Source organism: Ranitomeya variabilis, chromosome 6 (genome assembly GCF_051348905.1).
Source record: "Ranitomeya variabilis isolate aRanVar5 chromosome 6, aRanVar5.hap1, whole genome shotgun sequence".
Lineage (NCBI taxonomy): Eukaryota > Metazoa > Chordata > Amphibia > Anura > Dendrobatidae > Ranitomeya > Ranitomeya variabilis.
In genome coordinates this window covers 336798791-336822181 of record NC_135237.1, presented here as the reverse complement: position 1 = coordinate 336822181, position 23391 = coordinate 336798791, and the positions used below count along the sequence as shown (strand labels likewise).

Sequence of the window (23391 nt, the reverse complement as noted above, 5' to 3'; positions counted from 1 at the left end):
CCAGGCTCTTCACATTCCACCAGGCCTTAGTTAAAGACTTATGTAAGTGGGTAATGTCCCCACACAGCTGTGAAAAGCCCTCATCTCGTGCAGCAGCAATTGCTGACACACCTTCCGTGCAGCCAAAGACACCAGAGACCTGATCACGTCAAGTAGCTTCACGGGCCTCCAAATCCATTTTTAAAATAATGAGGAATTCCTCCAATAAACAGCCGTGTGCCACCGCTCAGAAAGCCAGTCAAAAGAATACACTGGTAAAACACGTATTTGTACAGAGAAGGTAGCGGGCACCACAGACACAAGTGAATCAGGGATCAACCATATGCATATATATAAGACAATTGAGAACTTAGGCAAGAGAAAGGATATGCATACCAATGGGATCAACCATCAAGAATTACAACTTTATTTGTGCCTTTTTCTATAAATAAAGTTGTAATTCTCGATGGTTGATCCCATTGGTATGCATATCCTTTCTCTTGCCTAAGTTCTCAATAATGGCAGGGATTGGCCACTGCGCGGGATCGGTCTCGCGAGTGCGGGCAGCGTTACTGCGCATGCGCAGGTTTGCATAGGCGGCGGGAATCACCGCTATAAAGGGGGAAAAGTAATTCAGGTTGGCGCTTCCATGGAGCTTAACCGGCGTTCCCCTAACTTGAGCGACCTAGAAGCATCACCCCTATCTAGATCACCGCCGACGCCGCAGCAGCAAAAGCGACGGCCGCAAAAAGGACACCAGGATGTCACCGGTAAAGGACGCTCAGGGTCTCTGCATAGCAAGGAGTCCAGTACGGTGTTCGGCACAAGGGATAAGCTAATGACAGACGCAGATCATCCCCAACCGGTATTTGTGTCCATAAGGTGGTAAGTGATCTCCATGAAAGTCAATGATAGTAAGGAGATATATATTTGTCTCTTCTTACTTTAGGGGAAGAAAAGCTTAGGCAAATCTAAGCATAGGATTTGCGCCCTTTGTAGAGAGGATCTTCCTACTACTTGGGAGAAGAGGCTTTGTAGCGCGTGTGTACAACAGACAGTATGCAAAGGGCTTCCCGGGTTCGCAGCAGACCTCAAAACCCTGATAAAAAATCAGGTAGATGATACTTTTAGATCCCTAAAGGGGGGTAAAAAGCGAAGGAAGACCAGACACAGGTCCCCGTCTCCTGAGTCCAGTATTACGGATAGCGAAGATGTGGACTCGGATACATCTAAGGCTACTTTCACACTAGCGTCGTTTGTAATACGTCGCAATGCGTCATTAATGTGAAAAAAACGCATCCTGCAAAGTTGTCTGCAAGATGCGTTTTTTACCCATAGACTATCATTAGCGACGCATTGCCACACGTCGCAACCGTCGTACGACGGTTGCGTCGTGCTTTGGCGGACCGTCGTGTAACTTTTTTTGCACGTCGTGTCCGCCATTTTCGACCGCGCATGCTCGGCCGAAACTACGCCCCCTTCTCCCCGGACATTACAAGGGGGCAGCGGAAGCGTCGTAAGACTGCTTCCGCTGCCCACGTCGGGCATTACTTTCACAACGCACGTCGGGCCGACGCTAGTGTGAAAGAAGCCTAACTCATCATCTTCCTCTAGGGGTCACAGCTGTTTTCCTCTGGAAGACACAAGACAGCCTCGTTAAAGCATTTAGGAGCACTATGGGGCTGGCGGACCGTCACCCAAAAAGATCAGTACAGGACATTATGTTCGGGGGTCTTGAGCAAAAAAAGAGGAGAGCCTTTCCCTCTTAACGAGAGAATATCAGCATTGATTAAAAAAGAGTGGAAAAAGCCTATAAGAAAAGCGTTACTAATGCCAAAAAGAAAATACCCTTTTGATGACGAATCTTGCTCCTTCTGGGAAAAAGCCCCCTAAACTGATGTTGCCATAGCTAAGGCATCGAAAAAATATGCCCTTCCATTTGAGGACACAGGGGTCCTGAAAGATCCCATGGGAAAAAAAGGCAGACGCTTTCCTCAAAAGTTCTTGGGAAGCAGCTGGAGGAGGGCTAAAACCGGTGGTTGCCTCCGCATGTTCATCCCGTTCATTAATGGTCTGGTTAGACCAATTGGAAATCCAGCTAAAAAACAAATCCTCTCGAGACTCAATCTTAAACACCTTACCGGTGATGCGGGGAGCTGCCGCTTTCTTAGCAGATGCCTCCGCAGATTCAATCAGGCTAGCTGCTAGGTCAGCGGTTTTCTCTAAAGCAGCTAGGCGAACCCTTTAGCTTAAATGTTGGCCAGGGGATCTCCAGACAATATCTAAATTATGTACCATCCCCTGTGAAGGCGAATTCTTATTTGGCCCCACTTTAGACGATATTTTAGAAAAAGCAGGGGATAAAAAGAAATCCTTCCCCTCCCTTGGTTTCCCTTCCTACAGAAGGCCCTTTCGGAGCAAGAGGTTCTTCCGAAGGAAGCCGGGGAAAAACAAATACAAGTGGGAAGATAAGAAAAGCAAAAACAAAGGATTTATGTTCAATAAGAGCCCCAATGACAACAAAAAGCCCACCCAATGAATATTTGCCCCAGGTGGGGGGAAGACTGTCCCTCTTTCTCTCAGCCTGGGAGAAAATTACCAGCAGTCCATGGATTTTGAGCATAATAAAATCGGGACTAAAGCTAAAATTTCTCAAACTTCCTTGTCCCTCCATAATGATGACATCACTGAGGTCTTTGGGAGAGGAGCAACTAGCATTATAAAAAGAAGTCATGGGACTAGTGGGCAAGGGGGTTCTCCTGGAAGTTCCCCCACAAGAAAAAGGGCAAGGATATTACTCCCCTCTGTTCCTGAGGAAAAAGCCATACATGTCTATCATAAACTTGAAAAGTCAAAACAAATATCTAGAAGTCCAGTCGTTCAAAATGGAAACAATAAAAACGTCAATAAAAATGCTGTTTCCGCTGTGTTTCTTGGCAGTCCTGGATCTGAAGGACGCCTACTATCACGTCCCTATCCACAAAGATCACCAAAAATTCCTCAGGATAGCAGTCTACATTAGGGGGGTGATATACCATTTTCAATTCTCAGCTCTCCCCTTCGGGCTGGCCATAGCTCCACGAGTCTTCACAAAACTAGTTACAGAGGTAATGGCTCACCTGAGGGAACAGGACACCCTGATAGTGCCATACCTCGACTTCTTGGTAATCGGCACCTCTCCCCAACACTGCGGAAGGCAGCTAGAGACAATCATGCACTCATTAGAAAACCTGGGCTGGTTGGTGAACTTAAAAAAATCCAGGTTGTTACTGTGCCAAATCCAGGAATATCTGGGTCTTACTGCCACCTTCCAGCAGGGAATATACAAAACATTATGGGACTAGTATCCAGAATGCAAGATCTCCCCTCCATAACCCTCCGCCAAGCTGTGTCCCTCTTGGGATCCATGACTGCCTGCATCCCTGCAGTCCAATGGGCATAGACCTCTTCGCGAACAATCTGAACAGAAAAGTTGACACCTTTTGCTCCATAACACCATTGGGGAGCCCTGTATCATTAGATGCGTTCCTGATTCCTTGGCACCATCAACTAGCATATGCCTTTCCCCCAATTGCTCTGATTCTGGCAGTGCTGAGGAAGATTCGGGAGGACGGGGCTCACGTAATCTTAATAGCCCCGTTCTGGCCGAAGAGGCCTTGGTTTTCTTGGATGATGAGAATGTCCATCTCCAACCGGGTACTCCCGGACTTCCCAAACCTCCTCCCAGGGCCTAGTTCATCATCCGCAGGTTGCAAGTTTACACTTGACAGCCTGGCATTTGAAAGGGAGCTACTAGAAAAAAGAGGATTTTCCCTCAAAACATCTCTGCTGGTCGCTCTCACCTCTGCACGTAGAGTTAGCGACATACAGGCTCTATCTGCTAACCCCCCTTTCACTCAATTCCTGGATGATAGGGTTGTTCTCAAAACAGACCCAGCGTATCTCCCAAAAGTAGCATCCTGATTCCATAGGACACAAGAGATATCTCTTCCCTCCTTTTGTCCTAACCCCAAAAACAAGGAGGAAGATTCCTTTCATACATTGGATGTTAGGAGATGCCTGGTGCATTACATAGAAGCCACCAGGGAGAGTAGGGATGATGGCTCTCTTTGTGTGTGCTTTCAGGGTCCCCGGAAGGGGAAGAAAGCCTCCAAAGGCACTTAGGCTGATGGCGTCCGTGATCCATCTTGCCAATCGTACTCATCAAGCGGGGTACCCGTCCCGGGAAATATCAGGGCTCACTCAATGAGAGCAGTTGCAACCTCATGGGCGGAGAAGGCCAGAGCCTCAATCGATCAGATATGTAGAGCTGCTACCTGGTCTTCACCATCTACATTCTATAAGCACTATAGATTGGACCTTATCTACTCTTCGGACCTTACCTTCGGTAAAAGGGTTCTGCGAGCGGTGGTCCCTCCCTAAATGTACAATCTCTGCAATTCTCTCCGTGGTGCCGTCATGGGCGTCAGAGAAAAATATAGTTCTTACCGATAACGGTATTTCTCTGAGCCCATGACGGCACCCGTACATTCCCTCCCTTCACTTATGGGTGTGCACATTAATATAGTGCTCTTCGACAATTATCGAAGTAGTCACGCGGTATCTCAATTAAGTTTTCAAGTAATGCTAAAGTCAAGACTCTATTCCTTAGTCTCCCATCATTCTCTAGTAAACAACTGATGCGGGAGAGAGGTACCGCCTTTTTATCTGTAGGTTTCCTGTCCTTGGTGGGTGGATCCCCTCTCTCCGTGGTGCCGTCATGGGCTCAGAGAAATACCGTTATCACTAAGAACTATATTTTTTCCCATTACTGGAATAGGAAAAGACAGTTGGTGCGCATAAAGTTCTATGGAGTAGGACATTCTGCTGCAGATATGCCTGAAATCACAGATTTTTTTTTTTTTTCTTTACATCGCAAAGCTCATTATCTAGATTTCGCGGCCACATCAGAGCTGGCGAGTCTCCTAGTTTCAGAGTACAGTGCTTGTAAGCGCTGCTCTCAAGCTGGCCAGTTTCCTGCATCCGGACAGCTGCATTGCTGCACCCTGTGCTCTTTCAATGCCGCAGTGGAAAGCGCCCTTTGCCTGTTGCATAGGTGAGTACACAGTTCAGGTTATTGGAGCAGTGCGTTCCTGAAGTGCCATGTTGAGAACTACCCTTTTAACTATACCATATAGCTGTGTCCTCACATTGCATCTGCTCTGAGACTTTTTGCTGCAGCAAAAAAAAAAGGCATATTTTTGCCACTTCAGACATCCACAGCAACTTCTTTTTTTACTTAGATGGCAACACCTAGCCTGATTGGTGGGTCTTCTCACTTGAGTTAACCAGCTCACAAATCAGGGTGGATAAAAATCAATGTTTTTTTAAAAAAATAAAAAAAATCGGATTTTTTTGATTTAAATCGGATTTTTTTGATTTAAATCGGATTTTTTTCAATAAACTGCTTTTTGAGGAAAATATTTTACCATCCAAAGGTTCTTCCATCATGAGATAAAGCTGAGTTGTTTAACTCAGTAGAATAAAGGCTGTATATGTGTAACATTCACAATGCCATGCTCTTCCAGAGGTTTCTGTAGGATGCTGACTATCCAACAAGTTTGGGCATGTCAACTGAATGGAAAAAGAAACTAAACCAAAAGTGAAACCAAGCTAGAAGTGTGGAATTAAAGGGGCAGTATGAACAAAATGTGGAGGCTATTAATAGTTTATACAATTAAGACATGCTGCTTTTAAACACCTACCTATTGCCATATAGTAAAACAAAAAAGATTTTTACTTACTTTGGGGTCCCCCCCTCACCCTGGCGTTAGATCGTTGCCCCTAGTTTCGTCCGTGTAACTATGGGCGCACATGCGCACTGCTCTCACTTCTCATTTTAATCGTGATTTATATTAAAAAAAACCTTTTGATTTAAATCAGTGATTTAAATCATGATTTAAATCATGATTTAAATCGATCCGATTTAAATAGAAAAAAATCTTTTGATTTAAATCGTGATTTAAATCATGATTTAAATCAATCCACCCTGTCACAAATACCTATGAGGCAGATATTATGGGTTAGGAGATCCCTGCTTGGTGTGGACACACAAGCCATAAATTAACTTAGAATGTTTGTATCAAAGGGAATTCGTAAGTGGCTCTTATAAATCAGACAACACTTGTATTACTGCCCGATTACTATAGTGATGTCTCCGTGTACAGCTCAAAATCCTACCTGTATATTTCCACATCCAGACCACTTCTAAGTTGCATATATACCGTATATTTGTGTGTTGTTTTTTTTATGGGGTTAAGGATTTTTGGGAGCCTCTGGCCCGCACTAATGAGGCTCAAAGTAGGCTTGGTCGGTCCTGCTCACCAGTCATATTCCACATATGCTGTAAAGTATTACGGTAATTGTTTCTGCAAAGTCTTGCATTCCTGGGATCGACCAAAATATACTGCATATGTCAAAAGGGATGAGAAAAAAAAGTGTTTAGCTCTTTTTGTGTGTCTTTAGCTCTTGCCAAAAAAAGAAGAAAGTGACACGAGCTGGTGAAATATCCCTGAGCTATGTAAAATTCGGTCCTGTTGTGGTTTTAAATCTGGCACCTGGCAAAGTTTTCACACTTGGAAAGTAGCTGGGAAAGTTTCTGATTTTTGATGCCTAAACAGAAAAATGTGGGTTTTTAAAAAAAAAAAAAAAAAAAAAAAAATTCCCTCCACCTCTATCCATCAAAGGGCTGTTTATGCACCTGCGGAGTCTAGAATGGCAAAGACAAGGGGATGTGACCTACCGTACTCTAGATCCAGATGGAAGGTGCCGATGCCACTAGTTCTGGAAGCCTGTGCTGCATGTGCCACCTCCTGTAGAGCAGATGGCATTTCTCAGCAGTGGGTCTGATTATGGGGATCTTCTTTGTCTAATAGATGGCGTAGGAAATGTAGAAAGGAACTGTTAAATGAAAATGTCTGTGTGACGGAAATGATGGGGCTCCGTGGAGTGTTGCCTCATGATGTTTTTATTGTGTGCGTGTGACGATTAATGTTACTGGATTTTCTGGGAAAGGAACAGTTTTATAGCAATCCCGCAGCTATAGTCAGGGGCCAGAGCTCCTTGTCACATGTCCTCTGTTTCCATACTGGCCTCACTTCAAGTGATAATGTTACTCGATTTATTAAAGCTACTTGTATAAAAGAAGCATATAATAGGTGATACATGTATGATCGCTGGGACCCCTGTTTTCCTCAATGTAAGTATAATGGAGCATATATTTGACTAGCACTCCGTTCACGGTCTATGTGCGATAGTCACGCATATTCACGACTGCTGCCATAGACGTGAATGTAGCATGGGGGCCCACATGCGCACATACTTTTCGATTCAGGGGAAACGTGCTCATCTGTGGAAATACAGGCTATCGGCGCCCTCTTGGCTATTGGCCCCCAGCAATCCATGTATCTTTTTTTGCTGCGAAATGTGTGGGGTTTTTTTTTTCGGGGTTATTTTTTATGTGGAAATGACAAATTTTAGCACCCCCAAATGGGTTTTATTAAATAGTAGATGGAGGCCCGATGCGATAAGGCGGCGATGTCGCTATGGGGGCAGGCTCTGCAGCATTGAGAATTGCCCCTCCCCCATGTGCTCACCCACCTATCCACTCTTTCCCCATGTGCTGACTTCTCCTGTCTGTGCTCTCTGCTTTGACCAGTCTACCCCATGTGCTATTCCCCCCCCCCCCCCCCCCCCGTCTCTCTCCTTCTTGTGCTGTGTTCCCCCCTCAAAGACAATACTGGTATTACTGCAGGAGATCGCATAGGATACATTTTGTGAGGTAAAATATGTCTTTTGCTTCCTTCCCTGTCCAGGAGATGTGACTTGCTCCGTAAACGGTCAGGCAGACAATTTTTAAAATGAACTTTCGTTCGTGAGAAAACCCCTTTAATGTGACCGGCTTCCTCTGCCTGTAGACACGTCACGCATCTGCCGCTGGGATCAGCCGAATGATTCATTGCACCTGTGCGTAATTCGCGCAGTAAATCAGACCGCCGCCATCTTTGTGCAGACAGATAGCGGCGGTCATATTAAAACTGCGCATGCACTCCTTATGCAAAGATGGTGGCAGTCAGTGAATCATTCGGCTGATCCTGGTGGCGGTGTGTTTGCGACGGTTTTCCGCTGGTGGTACCGCGCAATAGGTTGGTACCAGCAGCAGTTTCCATATTGAGACACCCATCACTTGGGTGTCCCAATATGGCGGTCGGTGAACTTCTTCGGCTTGGAATCCTGGAATACGGTGACATCTGGACAGGACAGAAAATGAAAACATTACAAGGCAATTATATATATATATATATATATATATATATATATATATATATATATAGAGATAGATAGATAGATAGATAGATATAGATATTTGGGGTTGTACGGCTTTTATATGCTCTGTTTACTTGCACATTCACCTTTGATGTGACCTGTGGTCATAAATCAGCTGAGAGGGGCTGTGAAGAACAGGTAAGTGTTGCAAACACTCCTGTCAGAATAAGATTACAGAAATAGTGTTACCTATATAAGGTAAATGGTGCAAACTTGCTTACGGAGAACTTGCTTGCCTGGCACTCGAATTCCAGAATCCTGGCTATTTTGTGATTACTATGCCACAGCGACTTCATGTGTCTACCAAGGACGTTGGCAGTGGCCTGGCTGCTATGGAACACTGATGTGTACGCCGGACCCTGGTCCTACAAATCTCTCTGCTTAACTGGCGACTATTTACACAACCCAAGGGGCACACATCATGACACCGAATAGCCATGAAAAGGTAAAATGGCTGTATCCAATAGACACTCAACCTTGTTCATATGAAAAACAAATGAAATCCTTTATTGTAAACCAAAATCTAACATTTAATACCTAATCAAAACAGATAGAACAGGACATCCTATAAGTCAAGAGAGGCACGGATAAACTTATAGGGCCAACTCCTGAAGATTATTTTTATAATCAAGTACATTTATCAAAGACAGCATAAGTAACAATAAATGTCATGTGCAACCTATATTCCTAAATTGGCAAGTACCATAAATAAAGATCTAATATACCAAGAAAAGTAAAGGTAGAGCTGCCCAGAGGAATCTGTCCCTGCCTGATTAGATTGGTTTTGGATTCCCTTTTAAGGCTTGTTCATAATGCATGTTTTTTCCTCAATTTTCCAAAATTGCAGTAGAAAGCCATCGAACTCTACAGTGATTTCAGAAAATTGCCGCACAGAACACATTGTAAGCGCATTCTGTGAACATGCCCTTAGGAGAGACCTATTTTTTTCATACCACGTTTTTATACTTGGGAGCAGTATTTTCATCATTTGCTGTGTCACCTATTCATTTGTCTGGAAATAATTTGCTTCTGACAGTGGACAGTTTGGTATGGGCATAGAACAAGTGAAATCCTTAAATGCTTGTCGGAGCGTTCTAGAACATGTAAATAAAGGAAGTATTTGAGTCTTCGCCCCATCTGTTAACAATCTGTGTCTTGTCAAGCCTTTCCTTCCATGTGCACAGCGAGCTCCAAATTCCCATTGCTTGTCAGCAGTATAAAGTGATGGGGCCTTAATCTCCTTTCCTGCTTTGGTTTCTCTAAAGCAACGGGGTGCAGTGCATTGAACCGGGGACACACAGGTCTCACCCATGGGCACTTCCTGAACATACTGCTAAAATGTTTTACTACAATGATTCTGAAGCCTACCGCACACTGATGTGGACACAGTTTCCTCGCGAGGACAGGACAGCTGATTAATCCATTCATATATCTGTTTCTTTCAGTGGAAACTGCCAATCACACCATCCATAGGCTCCAGCCGCGAGACCAGGAGAATGAGAAGGTAAACATGGCTCTCAGCACGTTTTGTCACCAAACTCCGAGAATCACAATATCCAGGAAACCTGCCGAGAAGCTGAAATATCCTTTATTTTCTCTTTATTGTATGCATGATATAGGCAAAGATTACTATAAAGAAGAACCCTAAATATAGCAAATCTGCCCAGATATGCACATACCTATACTACAATCACACTGAAAGGTGGAGAACAACCACAGTTGAAGCTGTATGATATGACTGCTCATTACCGAGAAGATTACATTTTTAACATGAGAAAAGTGAATGCAAGTGTTTTGTTATTGGTGATATTTTTTGCTGTACAGCAAATACACCAAGTTCTTTTAATTGCATTTTTTTATAGCTATTTGCTGGATTATGCCACTGTTTTCTCAGTCCATTTATCCTCCCCTGCCTAATTCTGTCCCTTTCACCATTTTTATGTTTCACTGTTTTACCTCCTGACCTATTGAACTCCGTATTACAACTATTGCACAATTTTCCCCACCGAGCTTCATCAATTATACTAGGAAAATGGTTGTGGGTAAAATTGTGCAATAATTATGACACACTAAGCTGTGTATTACTGAGATAAAATAGTGAAAAATAAGTGGTGCAGTGAACGGAACTAGGCAGCAGGTACATAGATTTTATCAGGCGTAAAGAAAAAAAATACTATCTCAATGTCTCCTATTTGTACAATTCAATTGAAAACCAAACTGATTCGAAACAATTTCTTTGTTGAAGTACCTTTTTAAATTTATGACAGCATTCACTCTTTTTGGGTTGGAGACGATCAGCATGGCACATCTAAAATTGGCTATTTTTGCCCAATCTTCGCAGTAGCACTCCAAATCTGTGAGATTGCAAGGGCATCTACAACATCCTCTTCAGGGCAACCCACCGATTTTCTGTTGGATTCAGGTCTCCTCTCAGCTTAGGTCGTACCAAAACTTTGATCATCTTCTGGTTGGTTTGGAGGTATGCTTAGGGTTATTGTTGTGTCGAGCAGTGAAATTCCTAAAGGTTTTGGTTCAAAATTGATATTTGGAACTGTTCCCTTCACCTTGACTAAAGCCCCAATTCCAGCTGCCGAAAAACTGCCCCAAAGTATAATGCTGCCTCCACCATTACTCACTGTGGGCACCATGTTATTTTGGTGATGTGTAGTGGTGGCTTTGGCCATAATTTCATAAGGTATGTTGGCGCAAAGTTCCACCTTGGTCTCATCAGACCATAACATGTTTTGCAATATAATGTAGGAAGACCAGGTATAGATTTTTGGCAAAACATAGCAGAGCATGGATGTTTTTCTGTATAAGAAAAGGATTCTTTCCTGCCACCCTACCCCACGGGCCATACATATGAAGAATATGGGAAGTTGTTGTCGCATGCTCTACACAACCAGTACTTGTCAGAAATTGAGATCCTTTTGCTGTGTTATAAGCTGTTTACGGACTTTGGCTATTGCTGTAAAAATACAACTAAGAAAATGTCAGGAAAATCCTACTATGAGGTTAATATACTGATTAATAGCGTTATGAAACTGCCCAGAGCCCACATTGAGACTTGTGATGCTGGGAGGAAATGAACGTTATTCCTCCTGACAGCCTCGGGCTTTCAGTCAAAGGTGCGGCCTCAGTTACCACTCAGTGCATAGTGAGCAGTGGATGTAACCGAGCCCCTGGCACTTCCTGACAGTCAGCTCAGTACGAATGTTAAAGTTGGCTGTCGGTGAATGCCCGGGCCTGGCTACCCCCTCACTATGCACTGAGCTGCACCATTAGGACTGAAAGCCCTAGGAAACTGGGAGGAAGATAATTTATTTTGTGGGTTCTGGACCGCTTCAAAACGCTATTAAACTGCATTTAACCCCATATCTGCTGGTTAATAGTGTGTGTATTATAATATAATTTTTTAAAAATCTAATGTAGATAGATATTGAAGGCATTGGCAGAATTCATATCGGCCTGTAACTTGAACACTGTGCACAATATTTTTAAAGCTGATCTTGTGCCATATTTCATAAACTGCATACATTACTAAACATATCTCGGACTTAAGCATGCTGAATTTACTTTCAAAATCTGTCAGAATGGCTGTCTAATATTTTATGAAGGTTTAACCCTCCTCCCTGCTGCTGTTCTAATACCGGACTGCTGAGGACTCATAAGTTATTTCACTTTATAGCTAGACTGCTAAACTGCTCATCTTAATACCCGGATAACACAAATCGTTTTGTATGTCACAGAATATATGTTAGAATTATTGCCTCGTACAAGCTTTTGATGTAGTCTTATCCCTATCTACTCTTACTACTATAATAAATATTTTGTTTTGTGGAATGCAATTTAACCCCTTAATGACCCAGGCTATTTTCGTTTTTGCGTTTTCGATTTTGCTCCCCTCCTTCCCAGAGCCATAACTTTTTTTTTTTTTTTTTTTTTTTTTTTTCCCCGTCAATATGGCCATGTGAGGGCTTATTTTTTGCGGAACAAGTTGTACTTTTGAATACCACCATTGGTTTTACCATGTCATGTACTAGAAAACGGGGAAAAAATTCCAAGTGCAGTGAAATTGCAAAAAAAGTGCAATCCCACACTTCCTTTTTGTTTGACTTTTTTGCTAGGTTCACTAAATGCTAAAACTGACCTGCCGTTATGATTCTCCAGGTCATTTGAGTTCATACGAGTTTATCTAAGTGGTGAAAAAAAAATTCCAAACTTTGCTAAAAAAAAAAAAAAAATTGCGCAATTTCCGATACCCGTAGCGTCTCCATTTTTTTAGATCTGGGGTTGGGTGAGGGCTTATTTTTTTGTGTGCTAAGCTGATGTTTTTAATGATACCATTTTGGTGCAGGTAAATTTTTTTGATCGCCCGTTTGTTTTTTTTGGTCGCCACGACGTTGCATTAAAATGCAATGCAACGTCACTTCGACCAAAAAAACATAATTCTGGCGTTTTGATTTTTTTTTTATTGCTACGCCATTTAGCGATCAGGTTAATCCTTTTTATTTTTTTAATTATTTTATTTTGAATGGGGCGAAAGGGGAGTGATTTAAACTTTTATATATATATATATTTTTCATATTTTTAAAAACATATACACTGTGTTCCAAATTATTATGCACAAAGAGTTTAGGAGTGATAAGGTTAGAATTTTTTTGTTTGTCATTTAAACTCATTGATGGTGATGTGTGTCAGGGCTCTTTATATCACTGAAAGCAATTGCAGATACCTGTGCAAATTAGTTTGGCAGGTGTGTCCAAATAAAGGCAAGACTACTTAAGAAGGCTGTTCCACATTATTAAGCAGCCTACATTTTTTGCCAAAATGGGAAAGAAAAAGGATGTGTCGACTGCTGAGAAGCAACAAATTGTGGAGTGTTTAGGTCAAGGCAGGACTACAATCAACATTGCCAAGACACTTCATCATGATCATCGCACAATCAAGAAGTATGTAGCTGATTCCCAGCACACACGTGTGCGTGCTGATAAGGAAAAATTGAGGACTCCTTCCAACAGGCAATTGCGTAAGGTTAAAAGAGCAGCTGCAAAAATGCCTTGTCATAGCAGCAGACAAGTTTTTGAAGCTGCTGGTGCCTCCAACGTTCCCAGAACAACAAGATACAGGGTCCTTCAGAGGTTTGCAGCTGTGCGTAAGCCATCCTGTCGACCACCTCTATCCACTGCACACAAGCAGAAACTGCTCCAGTGGGCCAAACGATACATGAAGACTGACTTCCAAACTGTTTTGTTCACCGATGAGTGCCGTGCAACGCTCGATGGTCCAGATGGATGGAGTGGAGGATGGCTGGTGATGGACACCCCATGAAAACACGGCTAAGGCGCCAACAAGGAGGAGGTGGAGTAATGTTTTGGGCTGGAATCATGGGGACAGAGATTGTCGGCCCCTTTATGATCCCTGAAGGGTTAAAGATGAACTCCATAATCTATGTGAAGTTTCTAAAACAACACTTCCTACCATGGTTCAAGAGGAAGGACCGTGCTTTCCGCAGCAAGATCATTTTCATGCCTGATAATGCACCGTCTCATGCTGCAAAAAACACATCTGCATCTCTGGCTGCTATGGGCATAAAAGAGGACAAACTTATGGTGTGGCCACCATCTTCCCCTGACCTCAACCCCATTGAGAACCTCTGGAGCATCACCAAAAGGAGTGTCTATGATGGCGGGAGGCAGTTCACATCTAAGCAACAGCTCTGGAAGGGTATTCTGTCCACATGCAAAACAATTGAAGCAGAAACCATCCAAAAACTGAGAAATTCAATGGACGAGAGAGTTCAGAAGCTTCTTTCGAACAAGGGGTCCTATGTGCAAATGTAACATCACCTAGAATAACGTTTTCACTTGAAAACTGTTTGATTTCATTTTGTAATAAGCTGGGATAATGCTTATAACTTCACAATTGACCATTTTTTGTTCAAAATAATTAAAAAAAAGGTTAAACTCTGCTGTGCATAATAATTTGGAACATGCATTTTGAGTGTTTATTTTTTTTAAAAGATACTGTTTTCATTGGCAGTTTGTTCCAAAACATTGCAATTATACTAGAATAGTAGATGACTGGAAAATAACAATGACTGCAATTCAGATAGGTAATTTAGAGAAAATATGAGGAAATATTATTTGCATAATAATTTGGAATACAGTGTATATATTTTTTTTTTTTTCATTTTGGCATGCTTCAATAGCCTCCATGGGAGGCTAGAACTGCCACAACTTGATCGGCTCTGCTACATAGAGGCAATGCTCAGATCGCCCCTATATAGCAAAATTACTGCATTGTTATGAGCGCCGACCACAGGGTGGTGCTCATAGCAATCTGGCATCAACAACCATAGAGGTCTCAAGAAGACCTTTGGTTGTCATGCCGAAACGCCGATGACCCCCGATCACGTGACGGGGGTCATCGATGCGCGCATTTCAGGACGGATGGCGGGAAGTACTTGGTAAATGCCGCTGTCAGAGTTTGACAACGGCATTTAACTAGTCAATAGGCACGGGCGGATCGCGATTCCGCCCGCGCCTATTGCGGGCACATGTCAGCTGTTCAAAACAGCTAACCTGTCCCGGCTTTGAGATAGGCTCACCGCAGGAGCCCACATCAAAGCGGGGGTTCTGCCCTCAGATGTACTGTTCCGTCCAAGGGCAGAAAGGGGTTAAGGCAATCATTCACTACTGGATAGCCTCTGCTTAATCAATTCAAGGCCTCATAGAAAATTAAAACGTATACTCGCCGTTGGGGCTCATACTCCTTTGCAAGAAAAAGTGACCGGTACAATCCATTAAAAAAATCGGATTGCACTCTAATGTTCTAGGATTCCCTTCTCATCTGCATTTTTTTTTTCTTTTCTCCGTTCAGATTGACCTGAGAAAATTGCAGCATGCTGCGATTTGCGGCTTATATGGAAGAGACTCGCCAATGAAAGTTAATGGATGCAAGAAAACAAATTGCATGGCACATAGACCACGCATGTGCTGTCTGCTTTTTACGTACCCATCTCCTAGAAAACTCAACATTTCATTAGCCGAGCACAGTAAATTCATTGTGGGACCCCTGAGAATATAATTAAAAAAAAAATATATATATATATATATATATATATATATATATATATATATATATATTAGATGGATAGAAAGTGGTCAATGACATATAATTAGTGCAGTGCGTGTGTAGTTTAATGTTCATGGATTTGGCCAATAATTAACTAACTTAAAGAAAAAAAAAATGATGTTGGGTCCCTCGAAACTTTACTAACCAGCAGGGAGAAAGCGGACAGTTGGGGGCAGATGTTTCTAGCCTGGGATGGGGGTAATAAACATAGAGCTTCCCAGGCTATTAATATTAGCTCACAGCTGTATACTTAACTAGTAATGGCTAGGGTTGAGCGAAACGGGTCGACTATTTTCAGAAGTCGCCGACTTTTGGCAAAGTCGGGTTTCATGAAACCCGACCCGACCCCTGTGTGGGGTCGGCCATGAGGTCGGCGATCTTCTGAATCTGGAATCGGAATTCCGATACCGATTCCCGATATGTTTAAGATATCGGGAATTGGTATCGGAATTCAGATTTAAGTGTAAAATAAAGAATTAAAATAAAAAATATCGCTATACTTACACTCTGACGGGCCCTGGTACTAACCGGGAACCTTCCTTCCTTAGAATCAGCCTTCCAGGGCCTTGCGGTGACGTCACGGTGACGTCGCGGCTTGTGATTGGTTGGTGCGGCCCCCATGTGACCGCTCGCGCGACCAATCACAAGCCGCGACGTCTCCGTGACGTCACCGAAGGTCCTGGAAGGGCTGATTCTTAGGAAGGAAGGCTGCCGGAAAGAAGCAGGGCATGTACGAGGGTGAGTATATAGCTAATAGGAATATACTCACCCTCGGCTTCTTTCTGGCAGCCTTCCTTCCTAAGAATCAGCCCTTCCAGGACCTTCGGTGACGTCACGGAGACGTCGCGGCTTGTGATTGGTCGCGCGAGCGGTCACATGGGGGCCGCCCGACCAATCACAAGCCGCGACGTCACCGTGACGTCACCGCAAGGCCCTGGAAGGCTGATTCTAAGGAAGGAAGGTTCCCGGTTAGTACCAGGGCGCATCAGATGGTAAGTATAGCGATATTTTTTATTTTAATTCTTTATTTTACACTTAAATATGGATCCCAGGGCCTGAAGGAGAGTTTCCGCTCCTTCAGACCCTGGGAACCATTGGAAACCCAATGCACTGCATTGGGTTTCGAGTTTCGGCCGACCCCGACTTTTTTATAGGATCGGCCGATTTCACTCGACCCGACTTTTGAAAAAGTCGGGTTTCGTGAAACCCGACCCGATCCTATAAAAGTAAAGGTCGCTCAACCCTAGTAATGGCTATTGAAAAGGGGAACCTCCCCCCAAATAATGATATGGGGGCCCACCTATAATTTATAACCAGCAAAGGCTAGGCAGATACCTGCGGGCTGATATTAATAGGCTACGAAGGGGTCATGCATATTGTCCACCTCCCAGATTAAAAACATAAGCTCTCTTGTGAATGCGCCAATTCTGGCACTTGGCCTCCGCTCTTCTTCTCACTTGCCCTGGTGCTGGGTTGCTGTCAACTTTGTATAGGCACCCGACATCAAGCCCAGGGGTTAGTAATGTAGAGACGTCTATAAAACGCCCCCATTACTAACCTCATAGTTATATTGTAAATATAAAAAAAAAACACCCAGAAAAGTCATTTAATTGAAATGATACTGACACCTTATTTGAACTAAAAATAAAAAAAACAGTTACTCGCCTTTACGCCAAATCCACTGAAGCACATGTCCCTTGTAAAATAATAAAAACCACAAACAACCATATTCCTCCCATTTCCGACGAGATGATAATCCAGTTGTCCCTGGACAAGGGTAACTCTGCTACAGTGGGGAAAATAAATATTTGATATGCTACCAATTTTGCAAGTTTTCCAACCTACAAAGAATGTAATTTTTATTGTAGGTACACTTCAACTGTGAAAGACAGAATCTTACAATGTGTCTTTCTGGTTTTTATTTTTAACATTCTGTCTTTCACAGTTGAAGTGTACCTACAATAAAAATGATCCCTCTCCATTCTTTGTAGGTGGGGAAACTTTTAAAATCGTCAGTGTATCAAATACTTATTTTCCCCACTGTAGCAGAGTTACACTTGTTCAGGGATAACTGGATTATCATCTCGCCGGACTTGGGAGGAATATGGTTGTTTGTTTGTTTTTATTCTTTTACAGGGTACATGGGCTTCAGTGGATTAGGCGTAAATGTTAGTATAACTGGGTTTTCTTGTTTGTTTTTAGTTCAAATAAAGGTGTCTGTGTCTGTATTTCAATTAAAGGTCTTTATTCTTGGTGTTTTGGTTTTTTTATTTGCAATATGACTATGGGGTTAGTAATGGGGGCGTATTTTATAGGCACTTCTCCATTACTAACACCTGGGCCTTGATGTCTGGTGCAATACAAAGCTGACATTAGCCCCAATATTATTACCCTCCTTCCACTGCACCAGGGCAAGTGAGAAGAGGGGAGGCTAAGCTCCAGAATTGGCTCATCTTATGGATGCGCAATTTCTGGGGCGGCTGAGGGCTGCTGTTTTTAGTGTGGGTGAGGGCCAATGTGAATGGCCCCTTCCTAGTCTATTAATATCAGCCTGCAGCTGTTTGCCTAGCTTTTTCTGTTTAATATATTGGGGGGGCACTTACATTTTTTGGTGGTCCCCCATGTTACTAACCAGTAAAGGCTTAGTATACAGCTGTGAACTGATATTAATAGCCTGGGAAGCTCCCATGGGTATTACCCCCTTCCCAGGCTAGAAACATCAGCCCACAGCTGTCCGCTGTTATCTCTAACTGAGCAAAACAACAAAAATGAATGCAGATGTCAAAAGGGCAAGAAACTGTTTTTTCAGCATTAACCCTGGTGTCCCCGGATAAACCACCGTTATAATGGGTGGGCCTGCAAGGGTTTGCCAGTGTTCCTACAGATAGTGGGGGGTGTAGAGGCTCAACAGCTTTAACTGAACGTGATAAACCTGCGTCTGAGAGTGTCCATGTATGTGCAGAAGAGTGCTTTTTATGTGTGTTGCGAATGATATATATACACACCCCATGTGCATAGACATACTCAATGTTGTAAAAAATCATCAGGTGTGTGTATATATGGGATCTATAGCTGACGCTATAATAGGGACCTTATAGTAAAGGTATACAGGGGGCACGGAAAGTATTCAGACTCCTTTTTAAATATTTACTCTTTTTCATTGCAGCCATTTGGTAAATTCAAAAAAGTTAAATTTTTTTCTCATTAATGTACACTCTGCACCCCATGTTGACTGAAAAAAAACCAGAAATGTAGACATTTTTGCAAATTTCTTAAAAAAGAAAAAGTGAAATATGACATGGTCATAAGTATTCAGACCCTTGTTCAGTATTGAGTAGCACCCTTTTGAGCTAGTACAGCCATGAGTCTTGGGAATGATGCAACAAGTTTTTCACACCTGGATTTGGGGATCCTCTGCCATTCTTCCATGCAGATCCTCTCCAGTTCTGTCAGGTTGGATGGTGAATGTTGGTGGACACAGAGTTGTTCTGAAGCCACTTCTTTGTTATTTTAGCTGTGTGGTTAGGGTCATTGTCTTGTTGGAAGGTGAACCTTCGGCCAAGTCTGCGGTCCAGAGCACTCTGGAAGGGGTTTTCATCCAGGATATTTCTGTACTTGGCCGCATTCATGTTTCCTTCAGTTGCAACCAGTGGTCCTCTCCTGCAGCTGAAAAACACCCCCATAGCATGATGCTGCCACCACCATGTTTCACTGTTGGGATTGTATTGGGCAGGTGATGAGCAGTGCCTGGTTTTCTCCACACATACCGCTTAGAATTGTCACCAAAAAGGTCTATCTTTGTCTCATCAGACCAGAGAATCTTATTTCTCATAGTCTGGGAGCCCTTCATGTGTTTTTCAACACACTCTATGCAGGCTTTCATATGTCTTGCACTGAGGAGAGGCTTCCGTCTGGCCACTCTGCCATAAAGGTCCGACTGGTGGAGGGCTGATGTGATAGTTGACTTTGTGGAACTTTCTTCCATCTCCCTACTGCATCTGTGGAGCTCAGCCACAGTGATCTTGGTGTTCTTCTTTACCTCTCTCACCAAGGCTCTTCTCCCAACATTGCTCAGTTTGGCTGGACGGCCAGGTCTAGGAAGACTTCTGGTGGTCCCAAACTTCTTCCAATTAAAGATTATGGAGGCCACTGTGCTCTTAGGGTACTGTCACACAGTGCCATTTTCATCGCTACGACGGTACGATTCGTGACGTTCTAGCGATATCGTAACGATATCGCAGTGTCTGACACGCAGCAGCGATCAGGGACCCTGCTGAGAATCGTACGTCGTAGCAGATCGTTTGGAACTTTCTTTCGTCGCTTGATCACCCGCTGACATCGCTGGATCGTTGTGTGTGACACCGATCCAGCGATGTGTTCGCTTGTAACCAGGGTAAACATCGGGTAACTAAGCGCAGGGCCGCGCTTAGTAACCCGATGTTTACCCTGGTTACCAGCGTAAACGTAAAAAAAACAAACAGTACATACTCACATTCCGGTGTCTGTCCCCCGGCGTTCTGCTTCTCTGCACTGTGAGCGCCTGCCGGCCGGAAAGCGAGCACAGCGGTGACGTCTGACGTCACCGCTCTGCTTTCCGGCTATGGTGTTTACACAGTGGAGAGAAGCAGAACGCCGGGGGACAGACACCGGAATGTAAGTATGTACTGTTTGTTTTTTTTACGTTTACGCTGGTAACCAGGGTAAACATCGGGTTACTAAGCGCGGCCCTGCGCTTAGTAACCCGATGTTTACCCTGGTTATCCGGGGACTTCGGCATCGCTCCAGCGCCGTGATTGCAAAGTGTGACCGCAGTCTACGACGCTGGAGCGATAATCATACGACGCTGCGACGTCACGGATCGTGCTGTCGTAGCGATGAAAATGGCACTGTGTGACAGTACCCTTAGAAACCTTGAGTACTGCAGAAATTCTTTTGTAACATGGTCTGGCATGCACTGTGAGCTGTGAGGTCTTACAGTGCCTTTTAAAAGTATTCGGCCCCCTGGAACTTTTCAACCTTTTCCCACATATCATGCTTCAAACATAAAGATACCAAATGTAAATTTTTTGGTGATGAATCAACAACAAGTGGAACACAGTTGTGAAGTTAAACAAAATGTATTGATTACTTTACATTTTTGTGGAAATTCAAAAACAGAAAAGTGGGGCGTACAATATTATTCGTCCCCTTTACTTTCAGTGCAGCAAACTCACTCCAGAAGCTTATTGTGGATCTCTGAATGATCCAATGTTGGCCTAAATACCTAATGATGATAAATATAATCCACCTGTGTGTAAGGCCGCTTTCACATTTGCGGTTGTGTCCGCAGCGTTTCTTCCGCAAATATCTGCATGCGTTTTGTATTCCTATCTTTAACATTATCGACGCATGCGTTTTTCTATGTTCGCGTTTTGCCGCGTTTGACGACGCATGCGTCGTCTAGCCGTCTGCGTCTTGGCGCGGAAATGCAACATGTAGTAATTTTTAGAGGCGTCATTTTGCCGCCTGGAAACGTATGCGGCTGACTGCGCAGGGTTTGCGCCAAAAAAACGCATTGTAGTCTATGTAAACGCATGCGTTTTTCAGTACATGCGTTTGCTTGCGTTTGCCGACGCATGCGTCTCAATTGAGAAAAACATGTCTAGACACTGATAAGCCACCCCCCACATACAAGGTGATAAAGGGAGGGTGTGGACAGTTGCAGGTCACTACTCATCAGACTGCCTTGCAGACGAGACGCCCCGCAGCCCCTTGGATCAGCAAACAAGCCTCAGAACTATGTGAGTATATCCTATCCAGTGCATTTCTTTTCTATAATCTGTGTCTATATGCCCTAATTTCTGTCATTCCTTTCTTTCTGCACACATCAGAATGTCTTCTTCTTCTGATGAGGAAACGCCTGGGCCTGCACAAGGGGAACATGTCAGCGAAGTGAGTATTCACCTCCTCAGATTGTATTCACTGTCACATCTACACATATGACAATGTATATTTTCCCTTTTTCAGACCACTTCCTCTACAGCGGAAGAGACTGGGCAGGAGACTGGGCAGGAGCAGCGTAGTCACGGCCGGGCAACACGGCGGCATCGTGTAAGTATAGCTGGCTGAATGTGTATTGTATCCTCACTTTAGAATTCTTGAATCTTCATTTCTTTCTACTTCTCTCTTTCTTTCCCTTTTGCTTCAGCACCAGTGTTTTTTTTTTACTTCAATATTCATGCCATTCCTCTGATTCTGTTTTCTGTCTTCCGTATGTGAACGCCTCCTATATTAATGTACTTTTTGTTGTTAGGTTCCAGAGGAGGATGAGGACCTAATTGAGATTGAACACCTCATCTCCCTGGTTCACGAGCGAGTCGCATTGTGGGACACCTGGGATCCACTGCACGCCAACAATGTGACGATCCGGAGGCTTTGGAATGAGGTGGCCGCAGCGTTGTGGGATGGCTGGGCCAATGCCCCGGCTTGGGTCCGTTCTGCATTTGGTAAGTATCGCAATGCAGTGTGATGTAGTCAATACCTTGGCCATGCTCACACAACTGTGTATGATGTGAGAAAGTCATTACTTTTTCACAGCACATACAGTTGTGTGACCATGGTCAAAAGACCATTGTCCTAACTATTATGTTTTGTTTTGCCAACAGTGTCAAAAGTGAAAACACGTTGGAGATCGATGAAGGACCGCTTCAACAAGGACCTGCGCCAAGAGAGCCGGCTTCCAAGTGGTTCTGGAGCAAGGATACGCAAATACAAGTACCACCGCATCCTTGCGTTTTTGAGACCAGTCCTTGCACGAAGAACGTAAGTATATTGGTTAAAAAAGAAAAAAAAAAGTGTTGTATAATGCAATTTTTTTGGGGTCATTATTTCAAATCAGTATTTGTAATCCAAAACCTTGAGTGATTGATAGATGCAGAAGTGGGGTACGTGTTCTTTGAATACTTTCCCTCACATAGTTCCTCTCCAGGTTTTGGCTTACCAATACTGAATTGAAATACTGAGCAAATACTGAGAGTGTGACGGCAGCCTGCACAACAGATCTATACTCAGCAAGTTAGGTGTCAGAAATAATGAATTCAGGATGCCAATGGCTCCTCAATTCATTTTTCCTGACACTTGTCCTGGTGAGTATACAGGTGGCTTGTATGTCCTCTGTCGTCAATTCGTATTTCCCATCAGTATTTGTAATCCAAAACCTTGAGTGATTGATAGATGCAGAAGTGGGGTACGTGTTCTTTGAATACTTTCCCTCACATAGTTCCTCTCCAGGTTTTGGCTTACCAATACCTTGTATAGAGATATGGCTTGTATTGCCTCCATCGTCTCTTCATAGTTTACATCAGTTTTTTTAATCCCCAAGGACTGGTCGATGCATGCAGAAGTATAGCATGTTGTTTTATGAAACTTTTATTCCTACTGTTGAACTCCTGGCTTGCAAATTCTGATGTAAAATTCAATACAAATAGTGTTAGTGTGACCTTTCCCTATCTGAATGTGTATCTAACTGTTCAGTTATCTTTTTGTAAATGTTTTGTAATATTTATTTTTTTTTTTTCCCGCAGCACTTGGAGCTCCACTGTTGGCCCAGGTTCTGGAGCGGTCCTTCATCAGTCAGCCACGGACCCGTCCCAGCCATCCTCCAGCGCTGCAGCAAGTGGGCCTGCCAGACAAGTCCTCTGCCTCTAGCCAATTTTTTATGGGCTCCTCCCGGCAGCGGCAGAGGGCCGCGGACAGGTCACTCATGCCCGAGTTTTTGCACTTGAGCTCGGTCTTCCATGAGGGACTCAAGGCGATGGGTGACCGACTGGATACTGCCATTAGTCATATGAGCACACGTATCCAGGAGGTAACCACAGCCCTTGCCCAAGTGAAAGCCGACCTCCAGAGGCCAGCACATCATTTTTTTAATCA

General features: G+C 43.6%; 1 protein-coding gene and 1 long non-coding RNA gene across 2 annotated transcripts in view; both read left to right on the top strand.

Annotated features, from left to right (window-relative positions):
• Positions 1–23391, top strand: part of BLOC1S5 (biogenesis of lysosomal organelles complex 1 subunit 5) — a 100307-nt gene that overhangs the window by 67273 nt on the left and 9643 nt on the right. Inside the window, exon 4 of the mRNA XM_077269837.1 lies at positions 9789–9847. Within this exon, the coding sequence (XP_077125952.1) occupies positions 9789–9847 (59 nt within the window). The remainder of the gene's footprint in view (positions 1–9788; positions 9848–23391) is intronic.
• LOC143782111 (uncharacterized) lies at positions 21869–23166 on the top strand. Its single transcript, XR_013216873.1, has 3 exons — positions 21869–21965; positions 22125–22281; positions 23043–23166. It is a non-coding gene; the product is annotated as an uncharacterized LOC143782111 (long non-coding RNA).